Source organism: Quercus suber, unplaced genomic scaffold (assembly GCF_002906115.3).
Source record: "Quercus suber isolate HL8 unplaced genomic scaffold, Cork oak 2.0 scaffold_588, whole genome shotgun sequence".
Classification (NCBI taxonomy): domain Eukaryota; kingdom Viridiplantae; phylum Streptophyta; class Magnoliopsida; order Fagales; family Fagaceae; genus Quercus; species Quercus suber.
In genome coordinates this window covers 213,810-231,117 of record NW_027070033.1, presented here as the reverse complement: position 1 = coordinate 231,117, position 17,308 = coordinate 213,810, and the positions used below count along the sequence as shown (strand labels likewise).

The window sequence follows — 17,308 nt, the reverse complement described above, 5'->3', positions numbered from 1 at the left end:
TTTTGAAACTCGCTAGTCCATATGAATTACAAAGGTGAAACGTTTTTAGATTTCTAAAATCATGAGTTTGGATAGATTGCTAAGTGTCTAATAGGCCATCTATGATTTCATCTAAAACCGAGCATTTTCCACTTAAAATTGTGGGCCAAACGGACCCTAAATATAAAATTGGAGCAATACTAGGGTGACAAATAAAAAGTACAGAAACTACGCAATATGAAAGAATAGCCAAAACTTGGGTTATAATTGTTCAAACTAAAAGAAAACTATGCTTTGAACATGGGGAACGACAATGGCCAACTCATTTTTGGAGTAATTTTTGATCTGCTAACACTGAACCAATCACATAGACAACTAAATGTTTCATTAAAAAGATTTGAGGAGGAGAAGAAGAAAATGCCATAGATTTTCACCAAACTGTACTATTGGGGTGGAGTTATGGTATACAAATTACCAATATTATGGCTTCATGACAGTATAAGATGGATCCATTTAGAGATAGTCCGTTCATAGTCCCAAGATATAAAAGGAGATAACCCCTTTGTATTGATGAAGGCAATATTACAACTGTACATTGGATAGGATGGACAAGACATAAGGAATTACTAGAAGACCTACTTGAATGATGCCAAAGGCAACTGCTATGACCTCCTCTGTAAAGATAACTCACAATTCAGTGCTCAGCCATTAAAGCTGAGTTATCACCATTAGAGTAAGTAATGAGATTGTTGTTTGCATGAATGGCAGGTCCACAGTCTGAATCATTAGCTTCACCTTCGACCTAATCAAAGAATAAAAATGCCAAAAACAAAGGACATTAAAATTACTGAGACTATGAAGTGTTTGTTTGGCTAGCTTATTTTTTGCCAACTTTTTTTACTATTCAGCTTATTTTTGCTACTATTCATGAATCTCACTAAACTTTTTGGTACTATTTATGGGTCCTACTATACTATTTCAACTAACATTTACCTCTTTATCTTCAGTACTTTCAGTAAAAAGTTTTCAGAATAATACCTAAAGCATGATATTAATACACTAGTCATATAAGTATTACCTGCTCAGCTGTGGCCATAGAATGATCCTGAGTTTTCTTGGAGAGATCCCTCAATGTACCCTGCAGAGTTCAATTTGACAAAAAAGTTGGATAATACTGAATGCAGTAAAGATGGAGATGTGCAAAGAAGTCTTTAATTAAAGGATGTGCTGAACAGATCAGTGGCATATTATTTGATGGTAGAATAATCAGTGGAGAGCATGAAGAACAAGAGCAGCCAGAAATCCTAAGAGTGACCATGCAAATAGTATAAGGCCAGATATTATTTGATAATCTCCGGTAATCCATAAGTTATTGCAAACACCTCCACTAATGAGTCAAGGCTGGAGAAGGACTTAATCCAACTAATTCACGATGGGTTCTCCACACAAACACATAGAAACTGGGGACGCCCTTGTGGAGAAACAGACCTTGAAAAAGATGCAAAGTGGATATAAGGGTATATTTCTTACAAAAGAATGTCTTTAATTCCTTTGTACATAATTATATTGAACACTAGTTCATTTATTTTAATTACAACACCATGATTAAACTATGAACACAGGCAAACACATTGCCAGATCACAATCACCTCTTTAGTGAGTCGGTGAAGAAAAAAAACTTTAAACATAAGGTATGGAACTTATGTAGGTAATTTTCCCTCAATGATATTTTTTTTATAAATGTAGGTAATTTGCCCTCAACTATTAGTTTGTATTTTGGGACTTCTAAGTTCTAATATTTCTTCCTCTCCCAAAAAAAAAAAGTTCTAACATTTCAAAAATATCTGACAAGAACTACCTTTTCCAAAAAAGATTAAAAAACCACAATTTTTGCAACTATTAGTCCTTTTCTTGAATTGCTTGCCATTTTTCTTTTTCTTTTTTTGAGTAAACAGTAATACTTATTAGAACACACACGAAAATAGTAATACTAGTGTTTTAAACCGGGTTTCTAATACATTACATTACCAAAATACAACTACAAAAGAGCCTGCCATTTGTCAATGAATCCTATAATTTGACGCATAAGTGCAACAAATAAACTGTCCACATTGCAACCAACATGTAAGATGTGAAATGTATCACTGTATCAATGAAGCCAGGAATGAATATTGTTTTTCAAACACAACTTTTTTCACAACTAGCTAAAATGGTAAGGTGCCAATGGTGAACAATCTCTTTCACATAAGCCCATCACTAAGACCATTTTCCCCCCACCACTCACAACTAGTCACCTCAGCAAGTTATTAAGAAATTGTGAAATTACTAAAAATAAGTGGTGTCACTATTTATTATTTTAAACAGCCCCCCAAAGAAGCAATGGAATCGAACTTTTCATACATTTTCTTTTAAAAGGCATTGAAGATAATAAGGCTTCAAAATATTCAAGGAATACTAACCCTGTTTGCCCAAAAAAGTCCACAGGCATTGCAAAGAGACCTTGGACCAGAAGGCCCCCGCCGCATCATTGGGGTGGCCTTTGAACTTATGCCACAGTGTGTACATCTAGACAAGCATGCAGAATACAAATAGTAAAGATGTAGCAATATTAAGGTGTAAATACACATTAGAAGTCTGATACAATAAACATATAATACATCTCACATGAAAACAGAAAAAGAAAATATAATTTAGGCTACCTATACTTTCAGTTCCTGCAATAAAGCACAGATTTTAATTTGGTCCCTAAATTTTAAAAAATGGCAAATTTTGTCCTTGAAAATCTCCATTGTAAGCAATTTAGTCCTGTCAAATTGATGCCATCACAAAAATGGATGACATGTATCATTCCAATGTTTCCCCACATCATCAATTTTTGTAACTACTTTGTTAGTTATATTATTGGAAGAACTACATTGCTAAAAAAAAATTAAGAGTTAAAATTGGAACTTACTAAAATCTAGGGAATACATTGGAGCATAAACATATTTCAAGGGCCAAAGTTTAGTTTAGCCTATAAGTTAAGAAGTCTGGAAAAAGAAAAGTACATCCAACAGTGAGATTAAAAGCATTCAGGATTGAACTCACGAGGTTTCTGGTGGACTATCATCTTGTCCTGACTCCTGGACACCCCAATCATAAGCTCCATCAGACTTTCTAGCAGAAGTAAATTGACCCTTATTACGCTGCATCCTGGTGCAATAAAACATATATTCTCAGAAACAGAAAAGGAATGGATGGCCACATGGAGTGTCACAATAATAACAACCGACAAAAGAATAATGGAAAGCCATCAATAAATGACAAGCAGTGGAAAAAAATGCTTTTGTTCCCTATCATATTATATTTCAAAGATGGCTGATGCAACCAGATGTGGAAAGTGCAAACTTTAATGTATATCTGAAATGCTGTATTGCATGGCAAGGATCAAAGTCAATTCAGACAGCCAAAAGTATACAATGAATCATTTGCAAAAGTGACCTTATGTATATATGTTAAAATTATTTGTAAGAATGATGCAATAGACAGCTGGATTAGGGTAAAAAGGCCCTGCACCCTCCAGAAACCTTCATGGCCTAGGTAAAAAGTATATGTGGTGGTTGTTGAAATTGGAGTTCCCAATGCTTCTCCATGCCCAACGAGATCAGGTTAAGTTCCAAATTAGTGGATGCTTCCAAAGGGAGCGGTGATGCCACGTGTAAAAAGGAAAAGACTAATAGAGTAGCAGAGGCAAATAGAGCTTGCGAGTATTTTGAAAGTTTTTCTTTCTGATTTGTATGGTCTGACTCAGATCAGATTCTGCCCTGTAATTGACACTCCTATTTCTATTTAATTGAATATGTTCCCAGGTTACCCAAAAAAAAAAAAAAAAAAGTGTCAATTTTGCTGTCTTGTCATTGACAGATTCAACGTATTCCAAGAACTTTTATTGAGTCACCAATACTGCAACCAAATTTGAGGCTAAAGAACTTGATTTTACAAATAATCCCAAATTACCCAGTTCAACACTTTGACATGCCTATTTCATAAATGTCTATTAAATGCCTATAAAAACAATTCAAGCACCCAAGGCATCTCTCTCCACCCCCGATAAAAAAATCTCTTTAGAAAGATTTTTTTTTATATTTGGTAGGACAGGGAGAGTACTATCAGTAAATATCTCCATAAGCTACATTTAAGCCATGATAACTATTACTACCATATATAACCTAGGTCACCCAAGATAACATTCTCAAAACCAGATCAGAACTTGTTACAAACCCAAGGGTAGAACTCACCTTTGAAAACCAACTTGCAAGGGGAGGGTGCCCAAGAGCTTATAAACACATGGTTAAGCTTAAACTTAGCCAATGTGGGACACTAGGATCATAACATACCACCACGCTCCACAGCAGACATCCACGACGGCTCACTCTAGCGACACTGACCCATTGGTAGCCCTTTCTCTTTTTGGTGGCTCCACTCAACTATCAGTAATTTTAATCCAGCCTCTAGGTCGCCCCTTTTGGGATCTGGGCATAAAACCGCAACTCATTTGATCCCATACTAAATGAGCTACACCCGATTCGGCCATAAAACCGCAACTCATTTGATCCCATTTTCAATGAGCTACACTCGATTAATTAGGGTGGTGGTTGGCTCTGATATCAAAAGTTACAAACCCAAGGGTAGAACTCACCCTTGAAAACCGGCTTGCAAGGGGAGAGTGCCCGAGGGCTTATAAACACATGGTTAAGCTTACACTCTGCCAATGTGGGACACTAGGATCATAACAGAACTCTTATGATGAATTGATTTTGAAGAATACAAGACCTTCCTCAGACTTTAGAAAACCCATAGTTGCACTGATCATAACATCCCAACCAGATATTGAGCCATGACTACCATAAATAACCTAGGTCACCCAAGATAACGTTCTCAAACCAGAACAGAACTCTTATGATGAATTGATTTTGAAGAATACAAGACCTCCCTCAGACTTTACAAAACCCATCTTTGCACTGATCATAAATCCCAAACAAATAGTTGAACATGTGCATTCAATACTGAACCAAACCCAGAAGAATGAAATCGATAAGATGTTCACATTCTAGTGTACCTATTCCGTGCCCAACACAAAGACATTTTATTGCAACCTTGTCTATGTTCTGATTGTTACACTACTCCTGAGGTTCAGTCACCCTGACAAGTGAGGCCCAAAAGTGCCAATAAATAACTAAAATGATGTTGCCACTCACATTCTAGTGTACCTATTCCATGCCCGACACAAAGACATTTTATTACAACCTTGTCTATTTGTGATTGAACACTACTCCTGAGGTTCAGTCACCCTAACAAGTGAGGCTCAAAAGTCCCAATAAATTGACAAAAATGATGTTACCCTCAACCTTTGTGGCCAAAAAAAATCTCTCCCCTACCAAATGGGGACAATTTGAGGTTGAACCAATGTAATGGATTGGGAGAGGGCAACCGTGAATGGCCACTACACAAGCCCAATACTTCAATTTGAACAAGACCACCTTCTTCTTCATCTCTCTTCTTCTTCTTTTTTTTTCTTTTTTTTTTTTTTTTTAACGAAATTCATTTGATTGATAGATAGACTTGCCCTACTGAAAAGATACAGTTTAAGCATGGAATGAATTAATTTTCTGCTTAAAAAAATTGGTGGCTACACCAGTGGCCTTTAGGCTGATTGGACTTCCAAATCCATCATAAGAATAGCATGGTGGGTGAGGTCAAGTCCAACAAGGTGTGGAGTTGTTTCAACTACAACAACAAAGCCTTAGTCCCAAACAGTTTAAAGATAGGGAAAAAAATGTGGCTACCTGGAATGCTATCCTCAATGACATCAGTGCTTACAGTGAAATATGATTGCTAACTTGATAGATAGCTCAATTTGAAGTCAAAAGGCTATAATGAATTAAATGTAAGTTATTCCTTTTGCTTTAGTAGGCAATTGTGCATGACAAATTATCTTTAATATCTTCAAGTTCTCAATTATTTTTCCATACATATTTGATGTTAAATAAGCATGTAGGAGCACAACACTTGGCCCACATGAGCATCCCCAACTTTTGCCCCCAAAAATGTGTCATCTTATTTGCTTTTCATACCTTTTATTGGGCATAGTGCCCTCTAGAAAAGAAAAATAAGCAAATATTTGAGAACAAATACTCCCCCCCGCCCCCCCAATAAATGAGAAGTGAGAAGAAATACTTTATGTCAAACAAGTCCGACCACTAAAAGAGAACCATACCACATATTATGAGTTTTTTAAATAAAATTGAAGAGGATCTATACGGGAAGCAGACATGAAGTAGTCCTAAAAATTATAGAGAAGGAGATGCAAAAACAGAAAGAAATAGAATCAATAAATTCTACAACAAAATTTATCTTGCCATGACCTAACACACAAGACCATTCAAATAGTCATATGAAAAATGACTTCAGCCAAGCAATGCTGCTTCCACATCTTTGAAAGTTCAATGATTCTTCTCTCCACAGTGTCCACAAAAGGCATAAGGGAACTACATTTAATCAAAGGAAATGTGTACCAATTCCTTCCAACCATATCTTCCCCCCTGTGCTGCTATCCATACAAAGAATGCAACTCTTTGGGAGCCTTGGTGCACCAAGTACTTTCCCAAAAGAAAGTCAGATCATTGAAGCCTCTCAAAGCCTAATAGTAAGAGAAAACCTCAAACTCACCATTTACATCCAACCTTTGGCTAATGCAATCAGGGCCCTCTCTACTTGGGATATTGGAGTATATAGTATCTAGCTCAAATGACATTTCCTCCCCCATAAGAATGAGGGAATGTGACATTGCCAATTCAAGATCTACTGAGTGGATACCTAACTTACCAATTACAAATACGTGCCTATTAATATATACATTGGTAAAGCTTATATGCAATTTATAGATACTCCTAAAAAACAAATGGTAATTTCTTTCAATTTTTCTTTTTATATTGTGCTTATATCATGTGGCTACCTACAGTTTGACAAGTACTTCCACGGCAGATCAGATATCTACAATAAGATCATTTCTTAAAGGAGGACTCAAGTGTTTCTCTAAACAAAGATCCATTTGTAAAAAGATCAGTTCTTGGTACCTATATCATCCAAGCCCCAAATAATATAGATTAGTTGGAGAATCCCTTATGCATAACATTCACAAAGGTGGCTACAATTTGATGAATTATTTGAATCATTCAAGTTTCAATAACTACAAATTTGCTAGTAGAAAGAAATGCCATATAAACAGGTCAGTTAAAAGTAAATTCAGCTTCTAGGGACTATAAGAGTGATACTCAAAAAAAGGAATGACCTAACAAATATAACTAAGAAAAAGTTACATCCACCTAACAAGTTCAACATCTACCCATATCAATAGCATTTATAGGTTTAGACATCATTATAAATCAAATTGGCATTTATGAGAAAAGCATGAGCTTTCTAAGCTCAATGAGTTATTAAAATGAACTGCATATGGATTAAATTATGGGTCCCATTAATGAGTGCCCTTAGGACATTTGTTAATAGACCCTTTTAGGAAAAAAATTTAATACCACATTCATGGGAAATATGTCAAAGAAGTTAGTTGCTTTTTTCTTTTCCCATAAAAAGTTTCTAAAAATATTTCCTAAACCAATTCCCTAAGGGCATCCATTAACTTTTCCCTTAAAGTTATAACCATGCCATATCAAATGGCTCAAGAGAAGACGAGACAACAAGAAATAATATCCATTTTACACATGTCAGTACCAATTTGGCAAGGAAAATTACCTAGCCCATCACACCATTGGTTACTTATTTCTCACTTTTATATTAATTTATGTTTAATCCATAGAGCTAAAATCTATTTTGGGGAAAGAAAAAAAATAAGAAGAAGAAATCACCAAACCTGAGTGCAACTTCTTGACGGACACTATATCTAACTTTCTTATCGAAGCAACGTTCTTTTCTCTTCTGGCGGAACCTATTTAATGAAGCTGCTCTGTGCGGTTGACTACACTTTACAGGATAATCCATTACACCACCCTAAAGAAAAAGAAAATGCAAGCAATTTAGAAAAACACCCATTAACATTTTCTAGTCTAAAACATTAATGGTTAATTTGAAATACCCTCTGGTTCTGATTCATCATGTCCGCTTGTGGCCCCGATGTTAATTCACATCCCCCCAATAGTAGCAACACAGCTTGAACCTTAAATTGCAAACCAAAAACACATCATTACAATCAAAACCGTTTTTTTATAAATATTTTTATAATTCAAAATTCAGAATTCTCAACAAGTAAAAATTTGATTGTTAAGTAATGTTTAGCTTAGTTTTCAATGAAAAAGTGAAATTGAAACCACAATAAGTTCAATTGAGTACAGATTTTGGTTATCTCAGGTCCCAAATTGAAAACTTTCAATTGTTAAAAATTTCAGTTTCGCACATTTTCTCAGCATCCAAACAGCACATCAAAAGAAACACCAAACAAACCCTACATCCAGAGAGAGAGGGAGAGAGAGAGACCTTGTCGGGGGTGACAGAGTCGAAGACATAGACTTGGCCTCGAAAAGAGAGAGTGAGCTGGCTAGTACCATCGTGGCGCTGAATCCCCATATCCGGCGAGACTCCGGTGGCGACTCCGGTATGGGTGTAGGCGGCGTCGGCAGTGACGTCCTCGACGACGCTGCCGACAACGGCGCCGGTTTCGTCGTCGAGGGAATGAGTTTCGTAGCGAATGTGAGGGTTGTCGATGGACTCGACGCCGGCGCAAGAGACGTCATCATCGTCGGCGGCGATCTGGTTGGGCATGTTCAGAGGCTGGGCGTGACCGTACATTGGGAATAGAGGAATTGAAGACAGAGATGTTGGAGCATTAGAGGTAAAAGAGGAAACCCTAACCCTAAGAGAGAGAGAGAGAGAGAGAGAGTTTTAAGTGAGAGAAGGGAATATATGCCTGAATAAGAAAGAGGATGGTGTGTGAAAGGAGGAGTGTGGGCTGAGAGAGAGAGAGAGAGAGAGAGAGGAGACTGAAGGACAGGACAGGACATGTAATGCAATGAAGGAGTGGGTGATTGGAAGAGTGACCCTGACTATCCCCGGTATTACGAGGTATGCCCCTTTTAAGGATTTCCTTGTCTTCTTCTTTTCTTTTCTTTTCTTTTCTTTTTTAAAGGGTTGAAAATTTTTGTATAAAAATATGCTTTATGTACCAGTATGAATTTAGCTTTTGTTTTTGTTGTTCCTATAAAAAAAATAAAAAAAAAAAACCTTTTTTTTTTGTTTTATAGAAGAGTAATGATTCCACACTTATAAGTAGGTGGTTACAGCATCAAGTGTGCAATAGCTAATATGTAACAAAATTTCCCAAATAGCACACAAAGTATCAATTTCATCGTAGTATTTTAGGTTGTGGATGTCTTGTGTTTTGTTCCAGGAACAAATACCACCGTATATACAAGTCGTCAACATTTTCTTCATGAGGGGCAATATAGTATGCTTACATTTCGATTAAGCATTTATCATTGTATATATGCCTCTAAATGGTTTCTAGATGATGAAACATGAAATAAACCACACTTTGTGAATTTGTACCATTTTTTGTTTTATTATGAGTCTCACATGGCACACGCCCCATCTCATTGAGTTAGGCCATATAATTTTTGTGCGTATATATATTGGTAAGTTACTCATGCACTTAGTACCACTTGAACCCACAACCTCATGCTTCACCTAATACTTGCAAGAGAGATGATATTGCACGTTTCTATATGATATAAAAACATGTATTCTGTCTTCGCCAAATTAAATACAATCCACACTTAGCACCAACATAGGTAGCTAGGATGATCAATAGAGGGAATGCAACAAGCACAACACAGCAAAGCGGAGAGATTAGAGCAATCTTAGGCACTAAAAACTATCATAAAGGAGACGAGTACAACACAAAGAGCTGACAGCTATTTGGGTACTCCACAAGTTGTAAAGATATTAAGAAAACCTCCTGAACGGTGGCTGATGTAGACCAGTAGCCAATATTGATCGCAAAAATATACGTTGGATATGAAGTTGAGGAAAAAAAAAATTCCATATGCTTTTTAGCAAGGCATCAAAGCCTATCTATACATCTTTTCGGTTGTTTTAGATAAGTCATCAGAGCCATCTATACAACGCTTTGAAGGGTAACACTTGCTATATTAAGAAGGAAAAAGAGCAGGAATACTGCTATTCTTAATACACAATATTTCTATTCTGACCTATTATTTTAATGTACATGTATGTGTCAACACTGATTCTAGGCTGACCTTTTTTAAAGATGGAGATGAATGGATGAATGAATTTATAGAAGACACAGTTTCACCATCCCATGGTGTCAGAAAAAAATTCATCTTGGGGCTTGCTTGAGTCCTGTATATGTCATTGTGAAGTAAAATTTGAATACACTTCCAAACTGTTCGATTAAGATGCTGACGGAACTGTGTACATCCTTTCATTGCCATCACATCTCAACATGTAATGGACATGGCTCAAACATTCTACAATATTTAGTAGACGATCCTGCAAGAGATGGGAAAAAAATTAAAGAAAAACAAATAGAAAAGGTGAAATCTAGAAGGAACTAAACAACTAAAGAAATTATTGTTACTTTATTGAAAGAAAGAAACAATGAATTTAGAGACACTTAAATCAAATGATAAAATTAAAGGAGTATCACAACAAAGCACTAGAAGGTGAGCTGCAACTCTTTTTTTGAATAAGTAATAGCAATCCTTGCAATATAAATCCGAATATTACTATTTAAAATTGTACTCTGGTTTCCTGAAATGGTTTTACTTTCAAAGCAATAGGAATCATTCTACAGACAACAAAAAGTTATTCTCCCTTAAAGCTGCATATTAATGCACTCTAAATCATGTAAAAATGGTTAGTGCGAGCAATTATGGGTCAAAAGATTGAGCAGGATTTCAGTGTGCCATGAGCAACAGAGAGTTCAGAAATTCCTAAAATCACAAAAATTTACTTATAATTAAGTATAAATATGAAAATCTGTTTAGTTATATTATATTTCCCTGCCTGTATCCTACAGATATATCCTAAAATTATATACTTTGTCTAAATATATGACTCTTGTAAATTGCTTATAAGAATAATTAACATGGTCAACATCCCATGAGCAAGAGAATTATATCAGCACATGAGAGCTGGATAAAGTGAACCTGAGAAGAGGCAACAACATATTATGACATCTAGTCCAGACACCATTGTCATTTGCAAAATGCTCTAGGTGTGAAATGCTGGGTTAGATATATATGTTCCAAATATAAAGATTTAACAAGAGAAAAATCAATACATGTTTCAAATGCAATGCTTCCCACATTGTGTGCACATACTATGGGTAAGATATCATCCACTAAGATGGTGAAAGGCGCACACACACACACACACAAAAAAAAAAATGATGCATGCAGTTTGGATAAAAGAATTTACAACTGATCATTTTAAGGATGTTTTCCCCTACCACAGATGAAGTCCAAAATGAAAACCTTAAAATTGTACATGGTAAAAACAACAATCATAATTTAACATTTCATTATAACTTAATTTTTGCACTCAAACTACTCCCACATCCCCATACTATTGGCCTTGTTTAGAAGATTCATCTTTTTCACCGAACATTATTCAATGCATATTTTTTCAAATGAAAAGGTATAAGTTTCCAGAATTACCCACCTTAATTTATGACAAATTACCACTTATCCCAAAGCTTAAGTTATTAAAAAAAGAGTGAACCCACGACCATTATTTTAATACTTCCACTCATGTGTCGGGCCATACTTCTTAATAAGTGGGGGCTTGTATGTGAGATTTTTACCCTTTTATTTTTAAAGGGAGACAAAGTGGAGATAGTGTTTGAACTCAATACAGCCTGGATCTGATACCATAATACACTACCACTAGTCCCAAAAGATTTGAACTCTTAGAAAAATTTTGAATTTAATCATTTAACAATTGTTTTAATAATAAAAAATGGGTATTGACTTTTTAAATAACATAAACGGTAAGTTAAGAAAGTTATCAACATTGTGTTCATTGACTTTCCAAAGAGAACCATAATTGGGAAAACCCAAAATGGAATGAGGACCAACAAAACGGGACACATGGAGTATATTTTTAACATCAAATGGATATAGTCACACATGAAAAACAAATGTATGCAGGAACATAAGCAAGCAACAACTTAGATGACATTCTCCCACCCGGCATTGTTTTGCTCATACAAATATAAACAGAAGGGCTTCATATTAACTAATCCAAAAAACAGGGAAAGCAAAATATAACTTGAAGGGACAAACTCATCTAATCTAACTGTCAGTAGGAAATCTTGTTTCAATTGGCTGTTGATGTGACAATGGCCACCCTAAATGGTAATTTCCTGACGTGTGACTAGAGATTGAAGAATACATAAGAATTCCAGGGAGACCAATGAAAGTGGTATCAAGAGTAAAGGAATCTTTCAATGATGGGAGAAGCTCTCAGTGGAAGACGATTTTTTAAAGCCAGAGAATGAAGAAATCCTGTTATCTTACTAAAGAATAGTTTTATTCACACCTAGCAATGCATGCTACTTTTAACTAGACATTATGACCCAATGTTGGTAAAAGCGAGGGGTGCACTTAAGCGCAAAGGCCTCTTGGAGCCTAGGCGCAAAGCACAAGCGCACGCCTAATTGAACTGAAGCGCACATTTTAAAAAAATAATTTAAAAGATTTAAAAATTATTATTACTGAGAAATGCAACAATCAAAAGATCAAATTATCATATAAATTGAAACAAAGCTTTTTATATAATTCGTATAACATTTAGATATGCCCTACTTTTGCCATTTTAACACAAAAATTGCAAGTCAAGTCATTTTATTTTTTTGGATAAGCTAGATATCAGTACTTCCATGTAATATCCTTTCTTAAATCTCCTATATCTATAATGCCCTATGACTAATTAGTAATATTAGTTAATAATTTAATCACTTAATGACTATAACTCTGGAAGAATTAGTTTGCTATGTTCAAAATCAACCACTAAAGTAACTAAACAATTACCACATATATTATATCATACTTTTTTTTTTTTTCATGAATGAGCTAAGAATATGAAGACATTGCAACATAGAAATTCGTACCAGGGAGCTAGGTGGGTTACTGTTTCAAGGAGAAAAAATAAAAATAGAAAAGATCTGGGAGGTTGTGGGTTGGGTTTTAGGACAAATTATACCCAAAATTTTTTTTCTTGATAAGTAATTTACACTAAAAATATACAAAATCAATGGTTTATATCAATAATGTCAAGATCCTATAACTTTAATTCAATTTTGGTTTTTTTTTTTTTTTAAATATAAAAAAGCTCCAAAAAGCGTGCTTTGAGCTTTTTGAAAAAGCGCGCCTAAAGCGTGCTTCTTTGAATGAGCTTAGCTTTTGAGGCAAAAAGCACTGGAGCCTTGGGGCTTCGAGCTTTAAGCTTAAGCGCGCTTTTAACAACAGTGTTATGACCAGTATAAAACTAAAATGTAATGGAGCTCTCAGCCAAGATGCAAATTTGCAACCAGTCATGGTGTGCAAATCCAATGTAACTTGGCCATGAAGCGTCATATTATTTTCTGGCTTTTGGCCCCTCCATACAGATTTATGCTATTTGGTTGTATGGGAAAAATATGACCAAGAAACATCTCACTGGATAAGAATAATTACAATGAACTAACTTCTATGGAAATGTTTTGATTGGATAATTTCAGCTAATAGGGAAAGATATAATCTGTTAGAATGTCAATGACTGCAGAATACCTGGCAATAACAAAATAGATCAGCCCCCCTTAAAAACTTCCTGACTTATGCTGTCCACTAGTGATCTATCCTGTGCCAGAAGCTTTGGATTTCGCATGTCGAGGATTGTTGGCTTTGCGATGTTGAGGAATTTCTATAGAATACACAAGAAGGTTTCCATCTTTTGTCCCAGCTAAGAAGCATTCTTCTGAGGTTACTGTTAGAGATGTTATTATCTTTCCAACTCCATTATACCTTTTTATAATCTCAAGTGAGTTCATAGAGCGTACAACTATCTGCCCTTGGTCACCTGCACAAACCAGAAATTCACCGCAATCACTCAGTTCCACACAGTTGAGGCGTCCATTGGATTCAGATTCAGCAAGATGTTTTCCATTAATTGAATAAAGGTGCAAACTGAGATCATCTTCAGCATAAAACACAATCCGCCCATGCTGAGAGGCAACAAGCTTTGACAATGCACTGCCAGAAGGATGGCGTAGAGATCTTATGTATCTTCCCTCCCTTAGGGTATGGAAAACACAAGTTCCATCTTTTGACCCACTGATAATTATATCAAGCTCCACGCTAACATATAAGCATGTGATCACATCATCGTGCCCACAAAGAATATGGAAGGGAGTTTCAACAATCACATAGTCTTTACGGGGTAGCTCTGTATTTGAGTTACGCACTCTCTTTTCTGGGCTTCTACCACGGGAAACTTCCCACACCATGACTGTAGTGTCATAACTTCCAGTTGCAAGAATGCTTCCATCAGATGTCACTGCAGTTTGAAGGGACAAACTCATCTAATCTAACTGTCAGTAGGAAATCTTGTTTCAATTGGCTGTTGATGTGACAATGGCCACCCTAAATGGTAATTTCCTGACGTGTGACTAGAGATTGAAGAATACATAAGAATTCCAGGGAGACCAATGAAAGTGGTATCAAGAGTAAAGGAATCTTTCAATGATGGGAGAAGCTCTCAGTGGAAGACGATTTTTTAAAGCCAGAGAATGAAGAAATCCTGTTATCTTACTAAAGAATAGTTTTATTCACACCTAGCAATGCATGCTACTTTTAACTAGACATTATGACCCAGTGTTGGTAAAAGCGAGGGGTGCACTTAAGCGCAAAGGCCTCTTGGAGCCTAGGCGCAAAGCACAAGCGCACGCCTAATTGAACTGAAGCGCACATTTTAAAAAAATAATTTAAAAGATTTAAAAATTATTATTACTGAGAAATGCAACAATCAAATGATCAAATTATCATATAAATTGAAACAAAACTTTTTATATAATTCATATAACATTTAGATATGCCCTACTTTTGCCATTTTAACACAAAAATTGCAAGTCAAGTCATTTTATTTTTTTGGATAAGCTAGATATCAGTACTTCCATGTAATATCCTTTCTTAAATCTCCTATATCTATAATGCCCTATGACTAATTAGTAATATTAGTTAATAATTTAATCACTTAATGACTATAACTCTGGAAGAATTAGTTTGCTATGTTCAAAATCAACCACTAAAGTAACTAAACAATTACCACATATATTATATCATACTTTCTTTTTTTTCATGAATGAGCTAAGAATATGAGGACATTGCAACATGGAAATTGGTACCAAGGAGCTAGGTGGGTTACTGTTTCAAGGAGAAAAAATAAAAATAGAAAAGATCTGGGAGGTTGTGGGTTGGGTTTTAGGACAAATTATACCCAAAATTTTTTTTCTTGATAAGTAATTTACACTAAAAATATACAAAATCAATGGTTTATATCAATAATGTCAAGATCCTATAACTTTAATTCAATTTTGGGTTTTTTTTTTTTAAATATAAAAAAGCTCCAAAAAGCGCGCTTTGAGCTTTTTGAAAAAGCGCAAAAAAGCGCGCCTAAAGCGTGCTTCTTTGAATGAGCTTAGCTTTTGAGGCAAAAAGCACTGGAGCCTTGGGGCTTCGAGCTTTGAGCTTAAGCGCGCTTTTAACAACAGTGTTATGACCAGTATAAAACTAAAATGTTTTTTTTTTTTATAATTAACGAAAGTTTTATTAAAAAACTAAAAAAAGCCAACCCGAGTACATTGGAAATGTACTATGGGGGCATAAATCAATAACGAAGATTACAACGATCAAGTAAAATAGGAAGGGAAGAACAAGAAAAATGACAAAAGACCACACTCCAATCGAGGAGCATGTGTAAAAAAAACGACTTAAACTCTAATATAGAGCGTTCACATCCCTCAAAGCTTCTAGCATTCCTTTCGCGCCAAATACACCATACCAAGCAATGAGGCACAATTCTCCACAACTCAATATTTCTATGACGACCAAACTTACCCTGCCAAGACTCAAACAACTCAATAACCTTCTGAGGCATAACCCAATGAATTCCGAACAAACAAAACACCAACGACCACAACTCCCAAGCAATGGGGCAATGAAGAAGAAGATGATCCACTGACTCCCCACACTTTTTACACATATAGCACCAATCAAGAACTAGCACACGTCGCTTGCGAAGGTTATCTGTTGTTAAAATCTTACTTAAGGAAGCAGACCATGAAAAGAAGGCAACCCTTGGAGGAACCTTCGATTTCCAAATCATCTTCCAAGGGAAGGATAATGTGGTAGGAGGGTAGAAAGAAAGATAGAAACCTCTAACCTCGAAACCTCTATTCCTTGCCGGCTTCCAACACACCCTATCCGGGCCCAATCCCGGTACCGTCGAAGAGTAAACCATATCCATAAATAGATCAAAGGACTCTTGTTCCCAATCTTGAGGAGGGCGACGAAATTTAGCATCCCAATGAATCCTCCCACCAGACCAACACATCACCTTTGCTACTGAAGAATCCTTAGTTCTACTAATACGATAAAGTTCCGGAAAAGCCTCTTGGAGAGTACGATCTCCACACCACAGATGCTTCCAAAACTTCACTCTAGTACCATCTCCCACATCATACAAAAGTAGTTTCGAAAAACTCATCCAACCACTCCTAATATGTCTCCACAAACTAACACCATAAGCACTAGTCACCTTTTTCGTGCACCAACCACCCCAATCATTCTCATATTTCACCTCAATAACCTTCCTCCATAGAGCATCGGTCTCCATGCCATACCTCCATAACCATTTTCCTAACAAGGCAGAATTAAAACTCCTCAATCGTCTAATACCCAACCCACCAACCTGCAGCGGCTTACAGACCTGAGCCCAACTGACTAAGTGTAATTTAGAATCACCATTAATACCACTCCACAGAAAATCTCGTTGTAGCTTCTCCATACGATTTGCCACCTTCCCAGGTAAAGGCAGAAGGGAAAGGAAGTATGTAGGTAAGGAGGAAAGAGTACTTTTAATAAGAGTTACCTTACCCCCCTTGGATAGATACAACCTCTTCCACCCTGCTAATCTCTTTTCCATCTTCTCCAAAATGGGGTTCCAAATTGACAACTCCTTAAATTTAGCTCCTAACGGAAGCCCCAAATACCTCAAAGGAAGA

At 36.0% G+C, this 17,308-nt stretch overlaps 2 protein-coding genes across 3 annotated transcripts in view; both read right to left on the bottom strand.

Moving 5' to 3' along the window:
- Nucleotides 1-347: 347 nt before the first annotated feature.
- LOC112022370 (GATA transcription factor 25) lies at nucleotides 348-9,074 on the bottom strand. The gene is made up of 7 exons (XM_024054960.2): nucleotides 8,506-9,074; nucleotides 8,108-8,188; nucleotides 7,886-8,022; nucleotides 3,067-3,171; nucleotides 2,439-2,544; nucleotides 1,058-1,117; nucleotides 348-781 (listed from the first exon to the last, which is right to left on the bottom strand). The coding sequence occupies exons 1-7, from the start codon at nucleotides 8,815-8,817 to the stop codon at nucleotides 674-676; spliced, it is 909 nt and encodes a 302-aa protein (XP_023910728.1). The 5' UTR covers nucleotides 8,818-9,074; the 3' UTR covers nucleotides 348-673.
- Nucleotides 9,075-10,370: 1,296 nt separating this feature from the next.
- Nucleotides 10,371-17,308, bottom strand: part of LOC112022100 (BEACH domain-containing protein B) — a 66,735-nt gene continuing 59,797 nt past the window's right edge. The window contains exons 30-31 of one of the 2 annotated variants that reach the window (XM_024054688.2): nucleotides 13,818-14,583; nucleotides 10,371-10,536 (exon numbers count right to left, since the gene is read on the bottom strand). In XM_024054688.2, coding sequence (XP_023910456.2) covers nucleotides 13,883-14,583 — 701 coding nt within the window. In that variant the 3' untranslated portion in view covers nucleotides 10,371-10,536; nucleotides 13,818-13,882. The remainder of the gene's footprint in view (nucleotides 10,537-13,817; nucleotides 14,584-17,308) is intronic. The other variant, XM_024054673.2, reaches the window with a different exon arrangement.

Coding starts and splice junctions, on each gene's coding strand:
- LOC112022370 (XM_024054960.2), bottom strand. CDS start 8,817: ATGTACGGTCACGCCCAGCCTCTGAACATGCCCAACCAGATCGCCGCC. Junction 3,172..7,885: donor CGTCAAGAAGTTGCACTCAG/GTTTGGTGATTT, acceptor TTATTGCACCAG/GATGCAGCGTAATAAGGGTC. Junction 1,118..2,438: donor GACTTTTTTGGGCAAACAGG/GTTAGTATTCCT, acceptor TGAACTCTGCAG/GGTACATTGAGGGATCTCTC.